Source organism: Protopterus annectens, chromosome 5.part1, assembly GCF_019279795.1.
Source record: "Protopterus annectens isolate FY-2018-M chromosome 5.part1, PAN1.0, whole genome shotgun sequence".
NCBI classification, from domain to species: domain Eukaryota; kingdom Metazoa; phylum Chordata; order Ceratodontiformes; family Protopteridae; genus Protopterus; species Protopterus annectens.
Window position 1 is genome coordinate 581149521 of NC_056736.1, and position 25862 is coordinate 581175382.

The window sequence follows — 25862 nt, forward strand, 5'->3', positions numbered from 1 at the left end:
GGCCAACTCCTGAAATTTTCATTTTTGTGTTTCAGAACCGAAGTCTTCAACTAAAGCTAAGTACCCCATTGGGGAAACTTTTTCTTGCTCCTTACCGATGTCAGTAAAAGTTAATAATTGCATTTCTTGTGGAAAGCAAATACCTCACAAAGATTTTCATTCGTACTGTATTCCTTGCCTAGGCCCTGACCACAACGTACCTTGCTGTCTGTTTTGTGCTTTATTTAATCAACACACTATCCTTCGTCGGTATATTTTCACCTCTAAATATTTCTGATGTTCATCGTATTTCACTGCTGCAGTCATTGCACTTGGGTTATCCTGCCATCAGGCGGTCCCGCAGTCGGCCAGAGTTCCAAAGTCTTGGTCCGGCGTCGGTTGCTGTCGCTTCTTCCCTGACGTCAGTGCGCCAGGGGTATATAAGATGCAGCCAACGCCATTTTCTTCAGTCTTTCTTGCCGCGCGGTGCCCGAAGCAAAAGCAGTTAGCAAGTGCCGGTCAGCCGACTCCTGAGATTTTCGAAGTCAAATTTCAGAACCGAAGTCTTCAATAAAGCTAAGTACCCCGTTGGAGAAACTTTTTCTTGCCTCAGACTAATGTCAGTAAAAGTTAATAATTGCATTTCTTGTGGGAAGCAAATACCTCATAAGGATTTTCATTCTTACTGTATTCCATGCCTAGGCCCAGACCAAGACGTCACTAGTTGTCGGTTTTGTGCTAGATTTAACAAGCGCACTATTAAACGTCGGTTTGATTTTGCTTGCCATTATTTTGGCCGAAGATTCAATTATACCATGCCGTCGGAACAACCGACGACCGGAATACACAAAAAATGCAAAGACAAAGATAAGGACAGGCATCTGAGGTCCAAAACCGACGATGAAGCCTCTTCTAGGCCAGTCACTGGCTTACCGGTTCTCATTGAGGCGCTTTCGCAGCCCCTAACATCCGCTACCACAGAGCCACAGGCCGCCTCCGACTCCCACGTGGAGATTACTAGGCCTCTGGAAACTCAAGGTATTGGGCCTACGGAAATTAACCCCTCAGATGGGTCTGGAGCCGCTGAGCAGGCATCTGCTTCTGAGGGTGTTTTCAGACCTTCACAGATTACCATCAAAAACTCCATTAAAGACAAAGAAACAAGTACAGCATTCACCTGGACAGGCCTCCATGCCTAAAAAACAGATGCTCAAAATGGCCGAAGACCTAATTACTCTGATCAGGGGTTCCCATCCCCCTCCTGATAAAAGGCCTAGGCAGGATACAGACTATGATTCCTCTGACCAAGTTTCCATTTCTTCTGATTCCTCTTCAGGCCAGGGATACTCTTTACCCCCCTATGAGGACTCTGATGCTGAAGAATCAATCCCTTCAGCCTCTCCTCCTGAGGATTACTCTTTTGGGGAAACTTTACATACCGTGAGGGAGCATTTCCATTGGGAGAGCCAGGATTATTCAGAATCCAAGAAAAGGCTCAGATTTTCTTTTATTGCCTCAACACAGGCCCCTTGCTATTCCGCCTGTGTTGGATATTGTGGATGATGTGTTCTCCGAATCCAGTTTAACCCCTGATTCTTTGCCCCAAGCACCAGTCAAGCCAGATAGGTACTACAGAGTCCCTGACACTCACAAATTTCTTTATAAAAACCCTGCTGCTGACCCAGAAACTATTTCCCAGGGTCCCAAAGGGGTAAAGGCTTCCACTGCTAAAAATCCAGTTCCCTCTGACAGGGATTCTAGAGCATTAGACAGATGGGGGAAGAAAGTTTACACTTCTGCAACTTTAGCAGTAAGGGCTTTAAATTGCCAGTTCCACATACTTAAATACCAAAAATATTTAATGTCTCTCTTAAAACAGAAAATGCTTACAAGCTCAGAAGGTCCTGATTATAAGGAAATGCAGGATTTATTGCATGCAGCTGAACAAGTGGGAAAACCTACTCTGCAATGTGGATTTGATTCTTTAGAGACTTCCTGTAGAGCCGCAGTTACAGGATCTGTGATTCGAAGGCATGCTTGGCTAAAAGAACAAGGTTTACCTGATCATGTTAAAGCAAAATTATTGGATGCTCCTTTACAGCATGATATCTTGTTTGGTGTTAAGGCAGAAGAGGTATTAAAGAAAATGGAGGATAAGGCAAAATCTATGCAAACAGTGAAGGATTTCTTACAGGTACAGCCACCGCGATTTAGCAGAAATTGGCCTTCTAAAAATTGGTCCTTTCCAGTGTCAGGCCACAAAGAGGCAGATCTCAGCCCCAAGGCTCGTACAGACCGTGACAGTGGGGGGTGCATCAATCCCAAAAGGAGGAGAAGACAAGTCACAACCTTATAGGAAACAGTCCCAATGACGTCCCCCTTCAAATGCCAAGCACTTACCTTTTGGCTGCTCCCTTAGGGGGAAAACTAGCACTTTTCCACAAAATTGGCATATAATCACCCAAGACAAATGGGTTCTGAATATTGTGTCTCAAGGTTACAGGTTCCACTTTCACACTCTACAAAGGCCAAAAGGAATGCCAGACCTGCCACAAAATCAATGGGCAGAGGCACAAAAACAAATTACAGCCCTCATGGACATGAGAGCTATTCAAAAAGTGCCACAACAGGAACAAGGATTTTACTCAAGACTTTTCTTGGTCCCCAGAAAGGACAAAGCCTGGAGACCCATACTGGACCTATCTACTCTAAATACTTACCTGGATGTTCCAAAATTCAAAATGTTGTCACTACAGCAACTTCTTCCCATGCTGGGCAAGAAGGCTTGGCTTGTTACCTTGGACCTCAAAGAGGCATACCTGCATGTCCCAATCAGACAAAATTGCAGAAGGTACCTCAGATTCATAGCTGGCACAATGCATTACCAATTCTCTGCACTGCCCTTTGGCTTATCTACTGCGCCCAGGGTCTTCACAAAATGCCTGGCACCAGTAATTGCATTTTGCAGACAAAAAGGAATTCAAATATATCCCTATTTGGACGACTGTCTTATTCAAGCAGAGAGCAAGGACATTCTTCTAAAGCATCTGGCGTTTGTAAAAAGATTGCTAATTTGCCTAGGGTACACAGTAAACGAAAAGAAGTCAAAACTAGTGCTCTCACAAGAGATAATATTCCTGGGTGCCAACTTAAATACAATGGCCCAGATGGCTTATCTCACGCCAGACAAGCAAAGACAACTGACTCAGTACTTTCAGTTGATGGCAACAAAAACCCAACTCCCTGCAAGAAAAATTCTGCAGGCCTTTGGGTTCACTAGCACACTAGTTCTAGCCAGACTGCATATGAGGAAATTACAATGGTACCTAAAAAGTGTTTGGACTCAACACTGTCACAGTTTGGAAACAGTAATACCACTTATTCCCTGCCTACAACAGGAGTTTTGATGGTGGGCACAGGCATGTCACCACAACAACCGACAGCCTTTCACTTTACCCACAGCCAGGCAGACACTAACAACAGATGCTTCGGATTATGCCTGGGGAGCACACATGGCAGGAAAATGTATTCAGGGCAATTGGGCGGCAGACCAAATGCATCTTCACATCAATCAAAAAGAGATGCTAGCTGTACAAAATGCCCTAACAGCTTTCAAGGACCTCCTGCATCCAGGACAGCTATTACTAAAGACGGACAACACCACAGTTATGTGGTACATAAACAAGCAAGGGGGCACTCATTCCTATCCCCTCTGCAGACAAGCCATGACTTTGTGGAACACAGCACTGACCTATCAAGTTCATCTGCAAGCACAATTCCTTCCAGGAAAGAAAAATACTCTAGCAGACGATTAAGCAGAAACATCATGGATCCTCACAAGTGGAAATTACATCCACAAGTATTCAGCATGATAACACAAAAATGGGGGTGCCCAGACATGGATCTTTTTGCCTCCCCTCTGAACTGCCAACTACAGAAATTCTGCACAAGGACTTACCACTCACAAGCATGGAAGGTGGATGCTCTCTCATTCAGCTGGAAAACCCTAAAAGTTTATGCCTTCCCACCGCTGCCTCTCCTTTCAAAGGTACTCCTAAAAGCCAGACAAGAAAGGCCAAAAATTATCCTGATTGCCCCAGACTGGCCACGCCAGCACTGGCACCCCATCTTAAAGAATTTGACTCAAGGCCCAGCATGGATTTTACCTCAAATTCCTCAACTTCTGACACAACAAAACAATCAGATCCTGCACAGCCAGCTCAAAACCTTAAACCTGGCTGCATGGCAGATTACTTAGCCAAGCAACCAACACCTCTCTCTAAATTTTATTCAGAAAAGTGGAAGAGATTCTGCACCTGGAACCAGGCTCAAAGCTTTGACCCTCTTGTTCCAAAATATTCCTCAGATATTACAATACTTAACTGAGATGCTGGACAAAGGCCTATCCTTTTCATCCATAAAGATCCACACCTCTGCCATTTCAGCTCATTACAACACGGATCCTCCTATTTTCTCTCATCCATTATTAAAACAGTACCTCAGAGGGGCTAAAAACATAAGACCGCCCCGGAGAGCACCAACACCAACTTGGGACCTCAACTTTGTCTTGGAAAAACTAACTTTACCTCCTTTTGAGCCAGCCAATACAGCAGAATTAAAATGTGTCATGGAAAACTGCTCTGCTTCTGGCAATAACCTCAGCACGAAGAGTCTCAGAGTTACAGGCACTAATGGCAGTGGAACCTTTCATCATTTTTCATCAGGACAGGGTTTCTTTAAGAACAAACCCTACATTTATGCCAAAGGTGGTATCCAGTGTGGCTCTTAAAGAAACTTTTCACTTGCCAACATTTTATCCAAATCCCCAGAATAAAGGGGAGAGACTTCTGCACTCATTGGACATACACAGTGAGTTACGCTTCTACTTGGACAAAACAAAAGCTTTCAGGAAAACTGAGCAATTGTTTGTTGCATATGCTGGATCACAGGGAAAGGTTATTTTAAAGCAGACCATTTCAAAGTGGATAGGACACTGTACCGTTTCTGCTACACACAGCATGGAAAAACTGTACCTAGCAACATTAGGCCGCATTCCACCAGGGCAACAGCCACTTCAACTGCCTACCATAGAGGAGTACCTACCAAGGATATTTTGGAAGCTGCAACTTTGAGTTCAGTGCACACCTTTACCAAGCAGTACCACTTGCCTCTTTACTCTAAATCCAGCGATGGCTTTGCCACTGCAGTGCTGCAGGGCCTCATAGCCACCCCAAATCCTTTATAGACCCAGCCACCCAACCTCAGCTTTGGGATTCAACCCAAGTGTAATGACTGCAGCAGTGAAACACGATGAACATAGTACAGTTTTGTACCTGCCATACATGTAGATGTTCGAGTGTATTCAGTGCTGCAGTCCAGGTTACCCTCCCTCCATCCCCTCTTTCTTAGCTGGGACTTATCTATACCTTTCTACCCTATACAACCTATGTGATGTATTCGCTTGTAACTGAAGGTATTGTTTTTATTTTTTATGTATGTTTTATTAGCAATATGTATTGCCTACCTGTTTGGGGGCACCTGACATCTGGGGCAAGAAAAACTGAAGAAAATGGTGTCGGCTGCATCTTGTATACCCCTGGCGCACTGACGTCAGGGAAGAAGTGACAGCAACCGACGCCGGGCCAAGACTTTGGAACACTGGCCGACTGCGGGGATTGCCTGACGGCAGGATAACCCAAGTGTAATGACTGCAGCAGTGAATACACTCAAACATCTACATTTGTGGTAGGTACAAAACTGTACTTTCTTGGTTCAGTTATCCAGAAATGTCGTCGGTAAGCCATCTGATTACCAAAATTAAAAAAAAAATGCAAAGATAAAGACAGAGACAGGCCGCCTAGGTCCAAAGCTGCCGACGACGCTTCTCCTAAGCCAGTCGCCAGTTTGCCGGTACTCAGTGAGGCGCTTTTGCAGCCCCTGATACCCGCTACTTCTGATTCACAGGCCTCTACTGAGACCCATTTGGAGTCCGGTATGCCGCGAGATGCTTCAACTGTGGAACCTGCGGATGTCTCTACCTTGGATGGGTCCGGAGCCGCTGTGCAGGCACCGGCTTCTGAGGGTGTATTCAGGCCTACGGACTTGCATATTAAACCATCGCCTCCTTCTTCTTTAAGACCTAAACCTCGAACCATGCCTAGAAAACCGATGCCCAGGCCGCATGCTCAGGCCTCTATGCCTAAAAAACAAATGATAAAAATGGCCTAAGATCGTATAACTTTAATCAGGGGAAGCCAGTCACCCTCTTCTAAGAGACCTAGGACTGAAATTGTTTATGAATCTTCTGACCAGGATTCTGATTTTTCTGATGATCTGGATTTGCCCTTATCTACTTATGAGGATTCTGATGCAGAGGACTCTATTCCCTCTGCTTCCCCTCCAGAGGATTCTTCTTTTGGTGAAACCTTACATACTCTAAGGGAGCATTTCTACTGGGAAAGCCAGGATTTTTCTGATTCGAAAAAGAGGCTTAGGGATTTCGTACTCCTGCCTCAGCATAGGCCTTTAGCTTTACCACCTGTACTAGACATTGTTGATGATGCCTTTTTGGAATCTAGTTTGGCCCCTGTTTCTTTGCCTCCTGCTCCCAGAAAACCTGACCGATATTACAGGGTTCCTGATTCTCACAAGCTCCTTTTTAAAAATCATATTGTGGATCCAGAGACCATTTCACAGGGACCCAAGGGCATTAAGGCCTCTACTGCCAAAAACCCTACCCCTTCTGATAAGAGACTCCAGGGTGCTGGATAGATGGGGTAAGAAGGTTTACACTTCTGCAACCTTAGGGCCTTAAACTGTCAGTTTCATATGTTAAAGTATCAACAGCGTATTATTGGATTGCTTAAACAGAAAATTATGTTGATTCCTGACTGTGCTGAAAATAAGGAATTACAAGATTTAATGCATTCTGCTGAACAGGTTGGAAAACATACTTTGCAATGTGGGTTTGATTCGTTAGAGACCTCTTGCAGGGCTGCTGTCACTGGGTCTGTACTCAGAAGTCATGCTTGGCTTAAGGAGCAATCTTTGCCTGATCATGTTAAAGCTAAGCTGTTAGATGCTCCCTTAAATCAGGGCAGTCTGTTTGGCAACAAAGCTGAGGAAGTTCTTAAAAAGATTGAGGATAAAGCTAAATCTATGCAAACTGTTAGATTTCGTACAAGTTCAGCCTCCAAGGTTTAGTAGGCATTGGCCCTCTAAGAATTGGTCCTTTTCGGCCCCTTCCAGGCCTTCTCAATCCAAACCCAGACACAGCAAAAATCCCAGGTTTCAGTCCCAGGGTACGCACAAGACTAAGCAGTGGGGGGCTTCCACTTCCAAGTCTGGAAAACTGTCTCAGTGACTTGGATTTTAAAACTTCCAAGCACTTCTCAGATGAATGCTCCTTTAGGGGGAAAGATTGGTCTGCAGGCCAAAAACTGGGAACTCATTACCCAGGACAAGTGGGTTTAAATATAGTGTCCCAAGGATACAAATTTCACTTCCACACATTACTAGTGCCAAAAGGTTGGCCAGATCTACCCCCAAATCAGTGGGCAGAGGCTCAAAAGCAAATACTCTGTCTTTTAAACATGAAGGCTGTTCAGACTGTACCAGAAGAGGAAAAAGGACAAGGTTTCTACTCAAGACTTTTCCAGGTACCCAGAAAAAACAATTCATGGCTTCCTGTTCTGGACCTGTCTACTCTAAACACCTTTTTGGTGATTCCAAAATTCAAGATGCTGACTCTTCACCAGTTGCTTCCTGTGCTAGGAAAAGATGCCTGGATGGTAACAGTCAATTTAAAGGAAGCATACCTGCACATCCCAATCAGGGAATCTTGCAGAAGATACCTACACTTCAAAGCAGGCTACAATCACTACTAGTTCTCTGCACTGCCCTTTGGCTTATCTACTGCGCCCAGAGTATTCACAAAGGGCCTAGCCCCAGTCATCGTATTTTGCAGGCAAAGAAATATTCAAATATACCCATACCTGGATGATTGTTTAATTCAGGCAGAAAGCCAAGACATACTTTTAAATTATCTGGTCTTTGTTCAAAGAGTGCTAACTTGTCTGGGGTACACCATAAACAAAAAGAAGTCATACCTGGTACCCTGTCAACAAATCATATTCCTGGGAGCAAGCTTGAATACAACTTCCCAGATAGCTTGGCTTATCTCATGCCAGAGAAACAAATTCATTTGACAAACTACTTTAATCAAGTGGCCACAAAAACCCTACTATCTGCAAGGCAAATACTACAAGCCTTGGGGTTCATGGCCTCCTGCATTCTTCTGATTCCATATGCAAGACTGAATATGAGGAAACTACAATGGTATCTCAAAGCCTATGGTACAAATTGGGCACACTAGACTTTGAAAACGAAGAAAACTGTGTCACGACAAGGTGCTGAAGTCTTAGACTTCAGCACCTTGTTGTGGCAGAGTTTTCTTCGTTTTTAAAAAGCCTATGGTGTCAACATTCTCAGGATCTAGAAGCAATGATTCCTATCATACCTTGCCTATGCCTAGAGTTTCTTTGGTGGGCAGAGGCCTGCCACCAAAACAAGGGACTACCATTCACACCACCCCCTGCCGCCCAAACCCTAACAACAGATGCATCAGATTATGCATGGGGGGGGGCTCACCTGCCAGGGAAGTGCATTCAGGGCAAATGGAAGCCAAGTCAAATGCACTTGCATATCAATCAAAAAGAAATGTTAGCTGTACAGCATGCTCTGACAGCCTTCAAGGACCACATTCTTCCAGGACAGTTAATGAAGACAGACAACACCACTGTTATGTGGTATATAAACAAGCAGTGGGGGGGCGGTACACATTCTTACCCCAATGCAGACTAGCCGTGGCATTGTGGAACACAGCCCTGAGCTACTAAGTGCATCTACAAGCTCATTTCCTGCGTGGAAAACTAAATACAGTGGCAGACGAACTAAGCAGAAACCTCATGGACCTACATGAGTGGAAGCTGGATCCAAGGATTTTCAACATGTTGACTAGCCAATGGGGGAGCCCAGATATAGACCTGTTTGCCTTCCCCCAAGACTATCAGTTGGACAGATTTTGAACAAGGACTCCCCACAAACAAGCGTAGAAAGTGGATGCTCTGTCCTTCAGCTGGAAAAACCGAACAGTTTATGCCTTTCCTTCTCTGCCTCTGCTCTCCAAAGTACTACTAAAGATCAAACAAGACAAACCAAGGAGATTTTGATTGCACCAGACTGGCCTCGACAACACTGGGTACCCCCTCTTGCACAGTGTGTCACTGTTGGCCCCATGGCACCTGCCTCAGACTCCTACCCTATTGTCTCAGCAGGAGAACCAGATTCTGCATCCTCAGCTACACTGAATCTAGCAGCCTAGCTAATTACCTAATCTCTCCTTTACCATCCCTCAGTAAACCAGTGATGGATATCATTTTGAGGCAAGTAGGCCTAGTACTAGAAAATCTTATGCTGAAAAATGGAAAAGATTCTGTGCCTGGAACCAATCTCAAGGGATGAGCACAACAGTGCCTAATTTACCTCAGATTTTACAATACTTAACTGAAATGCTTCACAAAGGGCCTGTCTTTCTCCTCCATCAAAATTCACACCTCAGCCATTTCAGCTCATTATTGCACAGAACCTCCCCTCTTCTCTCATGCACTGCTTAAGCAGTTCCTCAGAGGGGCCAAAAAATCTACGACCTCCCAGGAGAGCCCCAACTCCAGCCAGGGACCTTAACTTCGTATTGGAAAAGCTCACCCTTCCTCCTTTTGAGCCAACTGCCACTTCTTCTTTCGACTTTTCCCGGTTAGGGGTCACCACAGTGGATCATCTGTGCGCTCATGATTGGCAGTGGAGTTTTACGGTGTTGAGTTGCCAGGCCGGCACCCAACCTTCCACAGAAGGCTCACACACTCATACCTAGGGCCAATTTAGTGTCCAGTCCACCTACTACATGTCTTTCGGATGTGGGAGGAATCCGGAGCACCTGGAGGAAACCCATGCGACCACAGGGAAGACATGCAGACTCAGCACAGAAGGCACCCCCAGCCGAGAATCGAACCGGAGAACCTCTTGCTCTGAGCCGGCAACACTAACTGCTGCACCACTGTGTCCGCCCTCGAGCCAGCTGCCACTGCGGATTTAAAATTCCTCCCTTGGAAAACAGCTTTCCTTTTAGCAATCACTTCAGCAAGAAGGGTATCTGAATTAGAGGCCCTCATGGCAGTGGAGCCTTTCATCATCTTTCATGTGGACAAGGTGTCCCTCAGGACCATTCCCTTCTTCGTGCCCAAGGTGGTATCCAGTGTGGCCATTAATCAGTCCATTCATTTGCCAACCTTCTTTCCTAACCCACAGAACAAAGGTGGGATGAATACTGCACTCCCTAGACGTGCACAGACACCTTAGATTCTACTTGGACAGGACTAAACCTCAAAGGAAATCTGACCAACTGCTGGTGGCATTTGCTGCAGGGGCAGAGGGGAAGGCTATTTCAAAGCAAACCATTTCCAATGGATAGGCCATTGCATTAATTTCTGCTACAAGCACCATGGAAAACCTATCCCACAGGGGATCAGACCCCACTCAACCAGGGCTACATCTACCTCTACAGCCTTTCTCAGAGGCGTCCCTACCAGGCACATCCTAGAAGCTGCTACTTGGAGTTCAGTACATACTTTCACCAAGCATTACCATCTGCCAATGTTCTCTAAATCCAGAGCTGGCTTTGCCACTGCAGTCTTGCAGGGCCTTATAGCTGTGCCTAATGCTATCTAAATTCCTCTTCCCATCCTTAGCTTTGGGAATCTACCCAAATGTGATGACTGCAACAGTGAAACACAAAGAACATAGTACAGTTGTGTACACTTACCAGAAATGTAGATGTTCGAGTGTATTCACTGTTGCAGTCCTGGTTACCCTCCCTCCAGCCCCCTTTCTTCTTTTGGCTATACCTGTACTCTACTTTACTATGCTCAAAAGTTTTTTGGTGTATTTGCTTTTTTGTTGGAGGTATAACCTTGTATATTTATAGATTTAATTGCTTCCCATTAAGGGGACACCTGACATCTGGCACAAGAAAAACTGAAGTAATGGCGTCAACTGCATGTTTTATACCCCTGACGACCTGATGTCATGGAAGAAGGGACAGCAACCGACGCAGGACCCAAGACTTGTTAATCAGGCCGACTGAGGGCCACTGCAAGCAGATAACCCAAATGTGATGACTGCAACAGTGACATTTATGCTAAGTGTACGCAACTGTACAATCTCCTCCAGGTCAGCTGAAAGCTCATTCCACTTGTTCCATGGCTACGTCTGTGGTCTTTTGGTCTAGAGTGTCTTTGGATGATATTTGTTCTGTAGCTACTTGGTCTTCATCTCATACGTTTATTTCTCATTACAAATTGGATTTGACTTCCAGGAGGAGAGCATCCTTTGGTTCCGCGATGCTCCGGAATATCCTTCCATGGTGGCCACCCAGGTGTTTAGTAGCTGGGGACTCTGTCCCACAGGTTGAAGACTAAATGAAGTAAAGTACTTCAGATAAAGAAGTTATGTACTCACCATAACGTTACATCTGATTAGTTCTACTTCATTTGTCTTCAGCCGTCCCTCCCTCCTTCCCCCTGACCTTGGCATATGAACAGCTTACGGACTGCAATTATAGGTCACAGTATTTTTTCAGGTCAAGTTATCAGTATAAGGTTCAGCAAACTCGATCTGGGGATAGAAGGTAGTGGATATGTATTATGGGTAAGGGGAGGAGCTTGGAGCTCGGAGCAGATGCTAGTAAAAGTTGCCAGCTCGGATCCGATATGGATCCGTAACCCACAGGTTGAAGACAAATGAAGTAGAACTGCACAGATGGAACGTTATGGTGAGTGCATAACTTCTTTTTTTCCAACAGGTGACCATCAGATGATCCCAGGACCTCTCCTTATCCACCTGGTATTGCAGCATTAACTTTTTTGTTTTCCAACAGGTGACCATCAGATGATCCCATGACCTCTCCTTATCCACCTGGCATTGCAGCATTAGTTTAACTTTATTTTCCAACAGCTGATCATCAGATGATCCCAGGATCTCTCCTCCCCCACCTGATAATACAGTATTAGTTTTTTTTTTGTTTTCCAACAGGTGACCATCAGATGATCCCAGGGCCTCTCCTTATCCACCTGGTCAGCCACCCTGACTTAAGCTTTTCTTACACTAGCTCCATGTTCCGGGCTGGTGAGGAGATTGATGTTTCCTGAGACAGTGTCATAGTGCTGCAAATATTGTTTTTTGTTAATCCTGCCCCCTGCATGTGCCGGTACCATCCCAGTGGTTGGCGTACAGTGGGCTTTGTGGTGTAACTCTGTCTCCCTGAGCTAACCTGCCACATTAGTCTCCCCAAGGCATCCCTCGCATCCACCATGCCAGTGAGTTTGAGGAGGATGGGCACACCCATCCTCTCTGCCTGCTTCTTAAAGTGCCTGATTCTTTATACCGCTGGCACCAGTGACTAATGCTTTTTATAACAGTATGAAAACTGTGTGCATTTTGAGAAAAGTTTGGGGTGGCATGAGGGGGAGGCCTTATTTAAGTTAACATCAAGGGCATCTGTACATTATGGGATGAGGTGGCTTATGATAAAGTAACAGGCTTTTAACTTGGTGTTAACCTGTTATTAAATCAGTGTTGACTTTGAAAGACTGAGTAAGATAAAATGGTAGACCCACCACACTGTTATTTGTGAAACTTGGGCTGTTTGAATATTGTTAGGGTTAATTTTGGCTAAAATATGGCTATTTAACAGGTCTCTAAGTGTGCCAAATAACAGAACCAATTTTGATGTGTTTAAGGTAGTTGATGCTGAGACAGTGGAATAACTTGAAGAAATCATTTGGAGTTCCTTGTGAATGTGGAGTTTGAAAGGACAAGTTCTTTGAAGGATAAATAATTTATGTAATTTATAAATCAAAGTGAGTCATAGAGCCTGAGGGTTGCAAGGTGTGAAAATCCCTTCTGTCGCTATTCTTCTGCCTTGGACCCTTGAGTTAAATAGCTGTAAAACCAGGGTTTCTTTTTTTTTTTTTGAGCTGGAAGATGGTATCTGTGTCCTAAGTACATTTCGTTTCCCCAGACTGTATGTCCTTCCCTTCCCACAGAGAGCAACTCCACTACTTAGCTTACCTTTACAGGCCGAGAAATATAATACCCTGCATGACTAGGGGAAGGAAGATAGGATTTAAATCAACTTAAAATAGTTTTTTTTAAAAGGCTAAATTTGTCTGAGGTATTTCTATATCTTTTTTCAAGAACTGGTAGTGTATCAGATAAGTAGGAGACCTATGTTAGTTAACTGCAAAAAAGTCGCTGACATTTTTACTGAAGATTCTCAGACTTGACAGTATTTCTCACTGCCTTCATTCTATGTGTTATCAGATCATAGTCCTATTCACTAAGTAGGGCATCGTAATCTCATCAGCCGAGCTCTCTCAGTGCATTATGGGCAAGAAATAGCTTTCCAAAAACAGTTTGATGTCAACATGTCTGCCATCATGAGCTCATTCAGGGTTACAGAAAAATTAAGATTAGTAATAGTCACTTTGGTACAGAAGGGACATGGTTGACATAATAGTTAAGGTCTTCACGTCCCAAGCACAAGGTGCATGGTTTGAGTTGAGTTTGCATATTTATTTCCTTGTTTCTGAGGTTTTTTCCTGCCTCCTTAAAACATGCTGGGTGTTTCTATCTTAAACTTTCCACTGAAAATTGAATGGAGTCATGGGCAGCAACACAGACTGTAGGCTCACTACCTGTTACAGGAAGAGTTGTGTAGGCCAACCACTTTTAAGTGTCATCAATGGTGTCCAGTGCACTCCATAGAGGAGAGCACTGGTCATAGACTGAGCACCATGTCGGGGCTAGACACTCGATGGTCTAAAAAACATTGGCTGTAAGTGATCTGATTAATGTTAACAAAACTGGGTTTGGGAATTTGCCTGTAATAAGTCAGTTGAAGACCCGGTCTATTTAAGCCTGTGCCAGGGGCCTATGCTAATGCTTTGACAGTGTGTGCCTGCCATAAAGCCCAGCAGCCCTGAGTCAGTAAGCTACTAGCGAGCCAGTGCCCAGTTACCCAGCCTTTTTTTTACATGGGTTAGCTCTTTTGAGCAAAAGCTGGACATAAAACCAGACAACCTGCCAAACATGAACAAAGAATTGCTGCACAGAGTGTAGGTTCACTGACAAGGACGTAGCCTAGAAGTGTATGACATGAGGGTAAGGAGGAGATTGTACATTCTTTGTATCTAGAAGACAAGGTATAAGGGCAGTGCAACAAAGCCTCTTGGCTTGGGAACCAGAAGGAGAACAGACTAGATATGGTGCAGGAATTGTGGTGAAGGAGTTTTCTGAAGACACTATGGGATGTCATCAGAATTAGTGATGGACTCATAGTAGTCAAACTCCAGTGTGTAAAGATAGGGCAGTATTCATAACCTCGGCTTATGCCCTGCTGTGTGGAAAAGTACATTTAGGTAGCATTTGCAAGTTGTACTAAATAAAGCAAGTCAGCTTGAGTTTGGTACTGATGGAGAAACTGAATGCTGATATGGAAACACACAAACAGGGTGTGAGGACTGTCTAGGTCCACATGGGAGGGGCAACAAGAATAAAGAAAAGGCCATTTTAGACTTCTGCATGTCATATGGCTTGTTGGTGTCCAACTCCCGGTTGAGCAAGAGAAAGAGTCACAAGATCATATACAGGACTGGCCAACATGCAACTCTGGTAGACCTTCCTTCTAGTAAGGAATCAAAGTCTTCCTCAGCAAAAAGGTCTGCCTGGAGCATAAACCAGTGGTGGCCATATTCAGATGTAAGTGGACAGAGAAGGCTGTAAGGTTAACATATTCTAGGCTGAATACCTGGAAGTTAACGGGATTGAAAGCACAAGAATTCAAGGAAATATTCAGGGTTGTTAGTACCTCAGGAAAAAGAGGAAGCAGAGTTGAAGAATGGCAAGGGCGACCGCGGTGGTGCAGCGGTTAGCGTTGCTGCCTCTCAGCAAGAGGTTCTCTGGTTCGATCCTCAGCTGGGGTGCCTTCTGTGCAGAGTCTGCATGTCCTCCCTGTGGTCACATGGGTTTTCTCTGGGTGCTCCTGTTTCCTCCCACATCCCAAAGACATGCTGTAGGTGGATTGGACACTCTGAATTGGCCCTAGGCATGTGCGCGTGCATGTGTGGGCCTTCTGTGGAAGGTTTGGCACCAGGCTGGCAATTTAACACTGTAAAACTCCACTACTAATCATGAGCGGACAGGTGATCCGCTGTGGCGACCCCTAACTGGGAAAAAACGAAGAAGAAGAAGAGTTGAAGAATGGCAGCATCTCAAAACAGCATGTGGGTGGGGACTGTAGAGCAGGTATCAGCAGAGCCATTCATGACAGTACAGTACATTAGGAAAGCAGGTGGTGGTATGCATAAGTTCTGGAAGTTATAAAACGAGTGCTGGAGAAATGGGAGGTAGAAAAGATAGTTCAAACTAAGAAGGAATACTGGTTAAATAACAATGAAGCTAAGAGAGCAGTCAAAGTAGGAAAGAGCAAGACATCACAGGGAGTTTACCAGCCTTTAGAAAGTGACTCTGCTGAAGGCACAAAGAAGCATGATCAGATTATAAGCAAAGACCAAAAGGTAAAGAAGAGGGTCATTAGATAGCCTTCATGAGGGATGCCAGCAACAGCCTGCTTACAAGACCACAGGACATCAGAGGCAGATGGAAGGAGTACTTCCAGCAACTTCTGAATGAAGAAATCCCCCAGAAGCTGTAATGCCCCATTCACAGCCTACAGTTTGAGGAAGAAGAGTCCACCCTAGAAGAAGTAAGACAATCACGAAGGAAAATGAAGGCAGCAAAATCACATGAGGTTACAATAGTTATCATCAAGATGTTGGGTATGTTGGGAAAGAAATGATCCCTGAGGGTATGCATAATAGTATGGAGAGAAAGGCATATCCCAGATGGCTGGAAAACAAGTGTTCTGGTGTCAGTGTATAAGCATAAAGGGCTGTCATACTTTCACATTGCATAAAAGTGCTGGAGAAGGGTTATTGTTAAATGAATGTGCTCATCTTCCATCGTATACTACTATGCAATTTGGATTCAGAACAGGGTGCAACACAGCTTACCCAATGTTTGCAGTGAGGCTTAGAATGTAAAAGAAATTAGAGATAAGGAAAGAGTCCATTTGGACCTGGACTGGAGAAAGCTGGTGTCCCAGAGGTATTGGTAGAATTGGTGCAGGCTGTGTACAAGGACCTAATGACACAAGTATCAACAGTGTTCAGACTCTCAAAGGGGTTCCCAGTAGTGGGTGGGTGTACTTCATGTTTTATTCCTGAGCCCACCACTGTTCTTTTTAGTGATGAAGTATATATCAGCAAGCAGGTTGGAAGGGAGAGATCAGGAAAGCTGCTGTAATGCCGATGAAGTCGAATTTCAAGTGGATGCTGAATAGAAACTTCGAATGGAATGCAAAACTGGAGCACATGGGATGAAACTGAATATAGACAAGACGGTTGTTGCCACAGCAGATGGGGGAAATTGGAAGAAGCTGAAAATTTGAGATAAAAAGGAAAATGTTGAGCAGGTTAATAACTTCAAGTATTTGGGAGATATGATTAAGGGGAAGGGAAGTCTGAATGAGGAGGTTAGAACTACAGTCTGAGAGGCTGTAGGCGACTTTCGCAGTGTGTCAGGAATAGTGTATGATCGGAGAATGTTAGAAACTGAAAAGTAAGGAGTACAAAACAGTGGTGCAACCAAGTACTACTGTGTGGTATAGAAACACTGGCAGTGAAGGCAGGGTTTGAGGAAACTAGAGATGATGGTGATGAAACATTTTAGGTATGTGGTAGGACACACTATGGGACACACTAAGAATTGACATCAGATCAGAAGACAGAGCAAGTCCAATTGCAGAGAAATACATAGAATTGGTTATGGTGTTTTCAGACACGTGCAAGAAAGCAGATGATCTGGTAAAGGAGATTTGGTAGTCATGGGAAGAAAGCAAAAGGAAATGATGCCCAGCCTATGGATTGCATGAGACAAGATGTGCAACAGTCGGGCATGACTGTTGAAGGTAGAAGAGAGGCATTGAATCAGGACATTTGACAGCAGTTGATGCAACACCTTGCCCCCATGTAGAAAATAAGGGGAAAGGGGTTGAGGAATTAATATGATGCTGGCAGGTTTGGATTGTTTAGAACTTTGATAAAAAAAAATATATACATATATTTTTTTTTTTATTCCTGCTCATAGCTTTCCTTTAAGTTTACTTTGTAGAATTAGATGTTAATTGCTTTCAACCTGTTGGTCAGTGAAGACCCTTTAAGGATTGAGGGTTGTACTTTTACCATTTCTAGGTCCTGATGGTGCCATATGACACGATTTTTAGAATATTAGTTGTTCATCATATTGATTACTGCTGCAGTAGCTTTAGCTATATGGATTATATCCTGACGAGCATAACAGCCAACTGGCTTTCAAAGCTTTAGGGCACCTTCCATGTGCTCAAAATTATAAGGCAGCAGGAGTTGCATTACTAAAACAGGCAGGTTTGAGTGCCAAGCTCTTCCGAGGTTTTCTGCCACCGAAGAGAGCACTCCTCTGTGGGCTTTCGAGGATCAATGGTTTGCTTGTGCTGTTCCATTGCTGGGAAGATAAGTAGAGAGTGGGGAAGATCTTCCATTTTTAAATATCTGTACTTTCCTGATTAGGAAATTTATTTTTCTTCTAGGAGTTTAACTGACCCTTTAAAGGCTTAAGTGTACTTTTAAATACCACTTGATTGTCATCTGTTGATTTTTGGAATAGGGTTCCATACAGGAAATTCTTCCATACAGGAAATTCTTCCAGTTCATTATCACTGGGCATCACTTACAGTATAAAATGTCAGCACCTGAGTTTTCTTCAGTACCTTGAATATATGCTGGGATGTTGGCTGTCATTGTTAAAGCCTTGCAGAAAATAAGGAAAAAGGTCTTCTGTGAACAGGATGCCTGCCAAACATCACACCCTGTTCTGACAAAACTGATTTAGTCAGTTCTTATGTTTGTCAACAATCCATACTGTATTAAGCAGGATTCTGGATCTGTAGGGGCAAGATAAATTCCACTTGCCATGATGGCTGCACAGTCTTGGCTTTGGAGGTAGTATAGTGTGCAAGATGGGTGTAGCCTTTACCCCACCCCCACCCACAGAAGTGATGCTTTGCTATAGTGTGATACTTGCATTGTTCAAGTTTATATTTTCATAGTGGTTTCTTTTTAGCCATAGATCCCATGCTTACAGGGCTGAGTTTGAAGCCATTGAACTGGACTGTATTGTACCAACTCTTGATACATGCAGAGAAACCTCAGGAGGTCATGACCTTGGTAGCCTGGATACGGCTGCAGGGCAAGGCCAAGTCCAGATCCTGCTGTGGTTTCTTTGTTCCATTTGCACACTGAAGACATTTTCTGTGCATTTGCTGTAGAGGTGTCTATTCTGACTGTCACCACACACTCGAAGATCCTCTCCTGATGCCATACACAAGGTTCTGGGCCACAGAATGATGTACCATTCCTAGCAGCGTTTTGGTGGGCTTCCCATTCATACAGCAGAACTCATCCTGATGATGGATACTTCTCTTTTGGGGTGTGGAGCTCATCTTGACTCCTCCTCCATGGATCAGAGATCAGAGGACATGGTCCAGCCTGGGAAGGAAGGTCGGTATCAACTGTATGGCGTTAAAAGCAATCATCCTGACTCACAAAATCCTGGAGGAAAATGTTCCTTCTGAGTCGTCATCCTACGTTTGTCTGACATCCAACCTGTTAAATTGTAGGGAGCAGGAGATCATACCTTTTATGTTGAGAGGTGGGCCATAGACTGAGGCATCACTCTCTAACTTGCACGCTTCCCAGAAGAAGCGAATGTACTGCACTGTCTGAGCTGCTTTTCAGTTCTGTTCTGTAGTTGGACACACAGAATCTCCACCTTGATCTTGAAGAAGGCACCACAGAGAAGGATCTCTTTCTCTCGCTATTCACTGCAGGAAGAAGTGGGGTCACTTTGGATGTGTTCTCTACTTGTAGAAAGGAATATTCCTGTGTGCCATTCCTCCAGTTCCCCTGATCCTACACTTTTTTCCTTTGGTTAACTTGGTAATTAAACTATTTCAGGGTCCTTTTTCAGCCACAGCTCAGGCTAGTACAGTGAATAAGATAGACATCAGTATATAGGCATTTTACAAGTATAAGAATGCATTAATTAGTAGAATAGAAGCATCACTAACAGATACCAAATGTGAACATTTGTTACAGATGTAAAGAAAACAACAAACAGGAGAAATAAGCATCACTAATGAACACTAACAATGTAAGAGACAGCAGCTTTATACAGTATGCATTATATGTTAACATTAGCAATAATGGAGTGCCTCCATGGGTATATTAACTTCTGCAAAGTCGAAGTTAACCATAGCTGGCAGAACGTACATTTATGTGGTTAAGTGTATATTCCTATAGCTAAGACTTGAAAATAGGTGATGTATTTCAGTGTTTATCTTGGTCTGTGGCTTAGAATTACAAATATGCATAAGTAACACATGGTGATGGAACAGTCAGTAGAGTTTGGAGAAGACATAACCAAGTACTCATCATCTCACAGTGGTCAAGAGGGCTCTGTGGATTCAGGCTCCAAGGTCTTTGGCAGTGCAACATCTCTTGGAACTTGCCATGGGGCTCCCCAAGGATGGAGTGACAACATGCTCCATTTCAGAGCATGGATGCTGCCTTAGATCCTCAGACTCCATTGCATCTTTAAGATGAACTTTCAGAAGTTGATCAGTCTGTTTAGAGGAAGAACGTCTCCAATTAGATGGAGTTGCATCTGATACTATTTAGTGATTCAGCTAACGGGGCGCGTTGACATTCTTCTCCATCTCTGGGACTCTGACATCATCATTTGTTCTACGGTTAGGGTGCGTGTGCTATTTCTTTCTGTTGCATGTGCTATTTCTTTCTGTCATGACCCTGGGTTTCAGGATTGGGGCCTAGCACCATTTTGGCAGTTAAGTGATTCATAGGTTAGATTGTCAGGCTTTTGACCTAATAATTTTCAAAATGTTTGACTGATATAATCCCATGTTAATATATATTCTGCTTCCGAATATATATCCATGTTGTTGTAAAGGAAGTTAATGGCCAGCTTCTAATAGTAAGAACGTATTTTATAATCTTCATTTTTTTTTTTTTTTAGGCTCCCTGATTTGGTGCTAGTTCCCCCAGTGGTGCATTCTACATGTAGATTCTCAAATGGAAAAAAAAAAAATATATATATATACATGTATATTCTCAAATGGAACTGGAGTTTAAGCAGGATGTTTGTGTGTATGGTGGATTGTAACGAGTTGGATCTGCAGTGGATAAAGTGGTGGTACGATCACTTTGGAGCTGACGTACACATACCCTTTAGAATTAAATGAGCTACAGAATATGAATTTTTGACTTTGCTAGATACTCACTGGTCAAAGTTTAAATTATTGTCTTCTACTGTTCTCCGATCTTTTATGTTTTGCTATGATTGTACAGTGTTTTTTAATTATAATTATTTTTTTTTTTGCCAAATGTTGGTCAGCTACATTTACTGACATTAAAAGTGAGATCATTCCTATTTATTTATTTATTTATTTATTTATTGACATTTGTTAACCGGGTTTGTCCGACTGGCCTTGTGGCCCATTTTCAGTGGAGACCCTAGGAGAAAAGCTCCAGTAATACATTTTAAAACAAGTACAATTTTAAACAATATTGATATAATAGCAGTTATAGCAAAACGATTCACATATGTTGGAATACATGCATAAATTTAAAGTCGCATTAAAAAGAAGCTAAGTAACAATTTTACATTGATATAGTTCAATAGGTCAACAATGAACACCAGGTAATGTAATATTTGTTAACCAATACAAGATGCTGAAGTTCTCCAAGATGAATTAATTCTATTACTTAATTTGCATTTGTCAGCATATTTGGTTATTCATACCCTTTCTCATACTTTTGTGTTGTCCAAAAAAGTGGTCCCGGTACAGAGCCCTGAGGGACATCACTAGTGACCCCTTCTGGGATGGACAGTTATCCAACCAGCTTTCCTTGTCTCCTGCTCCTCAATTTGCATTTTGCCTTTTAGTGTATAACATTAGATACTATTAATTTGTCATTTGTTCTCTTATGTGACATAGTGATGAAAATCTTAGCTTTATGCTGCTTATCCTGACCTTACTGCCAGCTCATTGAAGGACCACTATGTATCTGCCCAGCTTTAAATACCCCCTTCACTTTAATGACATCTCTGCTTCATGATTAACTGACTCAACCATCCTTCATTCAAAATGCTTGTTTTGTTTTTGTTTTTCTGGTGGTAGTTATCCCCTGCTTATAGTATCTGAGAACTGCTGTCTGTCATAGAGTATGTTGTATAAATTGCACAAGGACTGGCTGTTGGGATTAGCAGTCTATCACAAGGACTGGCTGTTGGGATTAGCAGTCTATCACCCACATGTTTTTTTACTTTGTCCCAGAACCAGTGCATTCATTGCTATTTTACTTTGCTGTACAGAAACTAAGGGCGTAAGAGCCAGTCATGCCTTGGCTATGGACCGTCAGCTCAGGTATCTTTTGAATGGATATAGTACAAGAGGGAATGAGAACACTCCTTTCTTTCTTTCAGTCTGGCAACAGAGGCTTTCAGTTGCCAAATCCTTTCCAGGTAGGTTACCAGCTGCATTGTATTTTGAGAAGAGATGGCAGGCCGCCCACTGACAGACTAGAGATGTGGTTTCTTATAGTGCCTTCTCCATCAGACATGTCCTGCAGGCACGTGGTCTTCACCAGACGTAATTATTTGGATCATGACTGTCAAGAGTAAAGCTTCTAACATGCCTTATTCAGGACTCAGACTTCTGAACCGTAGTCCTTGAGTTGTCCTCTGGCTTCTTCCAGCCTAGAGATTGCGTAGGATTCTGGACATTCACTGAGCCATCATTTAAGGTCCCAGTGTTAGATGTAAAGTATTATGTATTTACCATATCAGTTATTTGAGAAGACTGATTCCCAGGTACCCTCCGACGTTTCCACAGTTCTTAAATAGCCCCTTTCTGTTAACCTTGGCTCTTGAAGTTGTATACATGTCAGGCATCTGTGTACATATATGTTTGTGGCAGTGTAGTGGCAAGTCTTCAGTCTTGGTTTGTGATTTATAGGAAATACGTTTAGTAGTTGGGTGGGACTGTTGCAGACTGATGTTCATTTGCATTTAGTGTATGATGTTACAACATGAATCAGTACCGAGTGTCTGCACCATTGATTGAGGGAAATTTGAGGGGGGCTATGAATTATGATTTAAAAAAATTGAGCTATGATCTCTTGAGAGGGCAAACCTAGTTATTGACTCATCAGTGAGGGACACTGATAGATCTGCTGATATAGTGAAAATGTTTGATGTTTCTGAGAGATCGGTTGCATTTGAAATTGTGGAATGGGCTTAACAAGATGGAGTCTGTGGCTTCTCTTCTTTGATATTTGAGGCACTATGGGAGGTATGGAGTTTGGCTGATTGCACTTTTAATCTGGAAGAGACTGATAACTTCTACTTTATTTCAAAATCCTCATCATCGGAGTAAACCAGTAATGGTAAGATATGCAGTTTTTCTTTTCATTAGGTTTGCATTTTAACTATGTTTTCCTTTTTCTGTAGAGCCTCAGCCTGTTGTTCATGTGATTACAACCAGAGGCCAAGAATGGCCAGAGCATGAAGTTACCATGGAAGCCAGCCCGACTATCATTTATCAAGATGTATCTAGTGAATCTCAGTCAGCCACGTCCACTATTAAAGCACTGCTGGAATTGCAGCAGACAACAGGTACGATGTGATGTGTGGTGTAATAGTTTAACCAGTTACGTCATATTACTTACTAAACGTTTTACGTGTTAAACTTAATTTGGAGCAGGAGGTTATAGATGTTATGAGGATTCCTACCAAATTCATGGTATTAGCAAGCAAATGGGACCATTTAAATTCAGGAAGGATTGCTAGAATGTTATAATTTCATTCTGTATCTGTTTTTATACATTTGCAAAATTATTGTGAACTTCTGGCACAGAGGAATGTCCCTCAGGGGTTGTAGGGACTCTGGTTTGGATACTAACTCTGGTAACTTGAATACCAGCCTAGAGATGTTGTGACTTGATCACCAGGAGGAAGGTGTCCACCCAGTGTGGTAGAAGCTTGCTATTTAGAGGAGACTGAGTACATCATCTTAATTTGCTCTTCAAAAGAGAGAAGGTTAAGCGGACAGTTGTTCATTGTCACCATTGCCTGTTTTAAGTGGACAGTTGTGCACTCACCATTGCCTGTTTGTGAACAGTTGCGCACTCTTGTCACAGTTGTCTGCTGGACACCTACTGTTACAAAAGGTTAAGGGAGCTAATATGTTAGTGTTTGCCATTAATATTTTCCTCTTTTTCAGTTTGCAGCATGTTATAGTTGATTCTCCATTTGATTGGGAAGAAGAGCGGGATCAGGTCAGGCAAGCTGTTACTAGCCGCAGTTGGAAGGCATGCGTTAGGAGTCTGACAAATGGAGTCAGCAGTGGAGATCAGAATAAAAGAAGTTGTATGATTTATAGAAGTAACACTTTTTTCTCAGACAATTATTGTAGGGACCAGTTGTTAACAAACTGTGGATTGATTGTACCTTTTAGATCTGATGACATAAGTACCTTGTATGAAATTGGACCTTATCTCTTAACCGCTGTCTGCATCTTCTTTGTTATCCACAACAATTTTTGTATAAAATACTGCACCCAAACTCCCAAGACCACATTTGTACAGCCACCTAAATACCCTCCCTTTTTATTACAAGTTGTCACCAGTGGGTGGAAAACTGCTTCAGAAAACAATTTCCATTCTTCTCCTCATAGTATGCTACCCTCCCTGGTAGCTCTGTTTGTCTTTAACCTTAGAACAGAAATTGTACCTGTAAGCTTTAAACACTCCCCACCCAAAGTGCCCTCTGAAGTTACGCAGGGAAATGGAAAAGATTCTGCTCCTGGAGCCAGTCCATAGGGGCCAGATCCTCACAACCTTCTGTCCCTCTTATCCAGGACTACCTAGTGTAGTTAATAGTGGCCTCTCCTTCTCTTTGCATCTCCTTCCAACTCAAAATGCAGCGAGTTTTTTGCTCTGAACCCCCTGCTGGGGGAGTTCCCCAGAGACACTCTAGTACATGCTTGGCCCTCCCGGTCATCTGTATACTTACCCTCCAGTAACTCTTATTCCAAGGTTTCTACAGAAAGCTAGTCGACTAGGGAGCAAAGTGATCCTCATTGCCCCTTTTTGGCCTCGACAGGTATGGATGGTCATCGTGTTTCACTGTTGCAGTCATTACAATTAGGGTTATCCTGCTGGCAGGCTACCCACAGTTGACCGGAATTCCAAAGTCCTGGTCCGGTGTCTGTTGCTGTCACCTCCTCCCTGACATCAGTGCGCCAGGGGTATAAAAGATGCAGCCGACGCCATTTTTTTCAGTCTTTCTTGCCGCACGGTGCCCGAAGCAAAAGCAGTTCACAAGTGCCGGTCGGCCGACTCCTGAGAATTTCAAGTTCGTATTTCAGATCTGAAGTCTTCATTAAAGCTAAGTACCCCGTTGGAGAAACTCTTTTCTTGCTCCAGACCGATGTCAGAAAAAGTTAATAATTGCATTTCTTGTTGGAAGCAAATACCTCATAAGGATTTTCATTCTTATTGTATTCCTTGCGTAGGTCCTGACCACGACATTGCTAGTTGTCGGTTTTGTGCTAGATTTAACCACCGCACTATTAAGCATCTGTACGATTTTGCATTTCATTATTTTGGCAGAAAATTTAATTATATAATGCCATCGGAACAGCCGACTACCGGAATTTATAAAAAATGCAGAGACAAAGAAAAGGACAGGCATCCAAGGTCCAAAACCGACGACGAGGCTTCATCTAGGCCAGTCGCCGGTTCTCAGTGAGGCGCTTTCGCAGCCCCTGATGCTCGCTACCTCAGAGCCACAGGCCGCTTCCGACTCCGTGGAGCCGACCGGTCGCTGGAAAGTCAAGGTATTGGACCCTTGGAAACTATTCCTTCAGATGGGTCTGGAGCCGCTGAGCAGGCATCGGCTTTTGAGGGTGTTTTCAGGCCTACACGGTTATATTTAAAAATGACTTCAGCTTCAAAGGCATAGACTAAAGCACCTCTAAAGACAAAGAAACAAGTACAACATTCCCCTGGACAGGCCTCCATGCCTAAAAAACAGATACTTAAAATGGCCAAAGACCTAATTACTTTGATCAGGGGTTCCCATCCCCCTCCAGATAAGAGACCTAGGCAAGAGACAGAATATGAATATTCAGATCAGGTTTCCATTTCCTCTGATTTCTCTTCTGAACAGAAATACTCTCTTCCTCCTTATGAGGATTCTGATGCTGAAGAATCTATCCCTTCAGCCTCTCCTCTTGAAGATTATTCTTTTGGGGAGACTCTGCATACTATGAGGGAGCATTTTCACTGGGAGAGCCAAGATTACTTTGAATCTAAGAAAAGGCTCAGATTTTCTTTTACTACCTCAGCACAGGCCTCTTGGTGTTCCTCTTGTTTTAGACATTGTAGATGATGTATTTATAGAGTCCAGTCTCGCTCCTGACTCTACCACCAGCTCCTGTTAAGCCAGACAGATACTACAGGGTTCCTGATTCACATAAATTTCTTTATAAAAACCCTGCTGCTGACCCAGAAACTATATCTCAGGGTCCC

The 25862-nt window shown here is 43.4% G+C and overlaps 1 protein-coding gene across 1 annotated transcript in view; it reads left to right on the plus strand.

Annotated features, from left to right (window-relative positions):
• EMSY (EMSY transcriptional repressor, BRCA2 interacting) overlaps nt 1-25862 on the plus strand; it is a 1287433-nt gene that overhangs the window by 930986 nt on the left and 330585 nt on the right. Inside the window, exon 14 of the mRNA XM_044072832.1 lies at nt 22780-22944. Coding sequence (XP_043928767.1) covers nt 22780-22944 — 165 coding nt within the window. The remainder of the gene's footprint in view (nt 1-22779; nt 22945-25862) is intronic.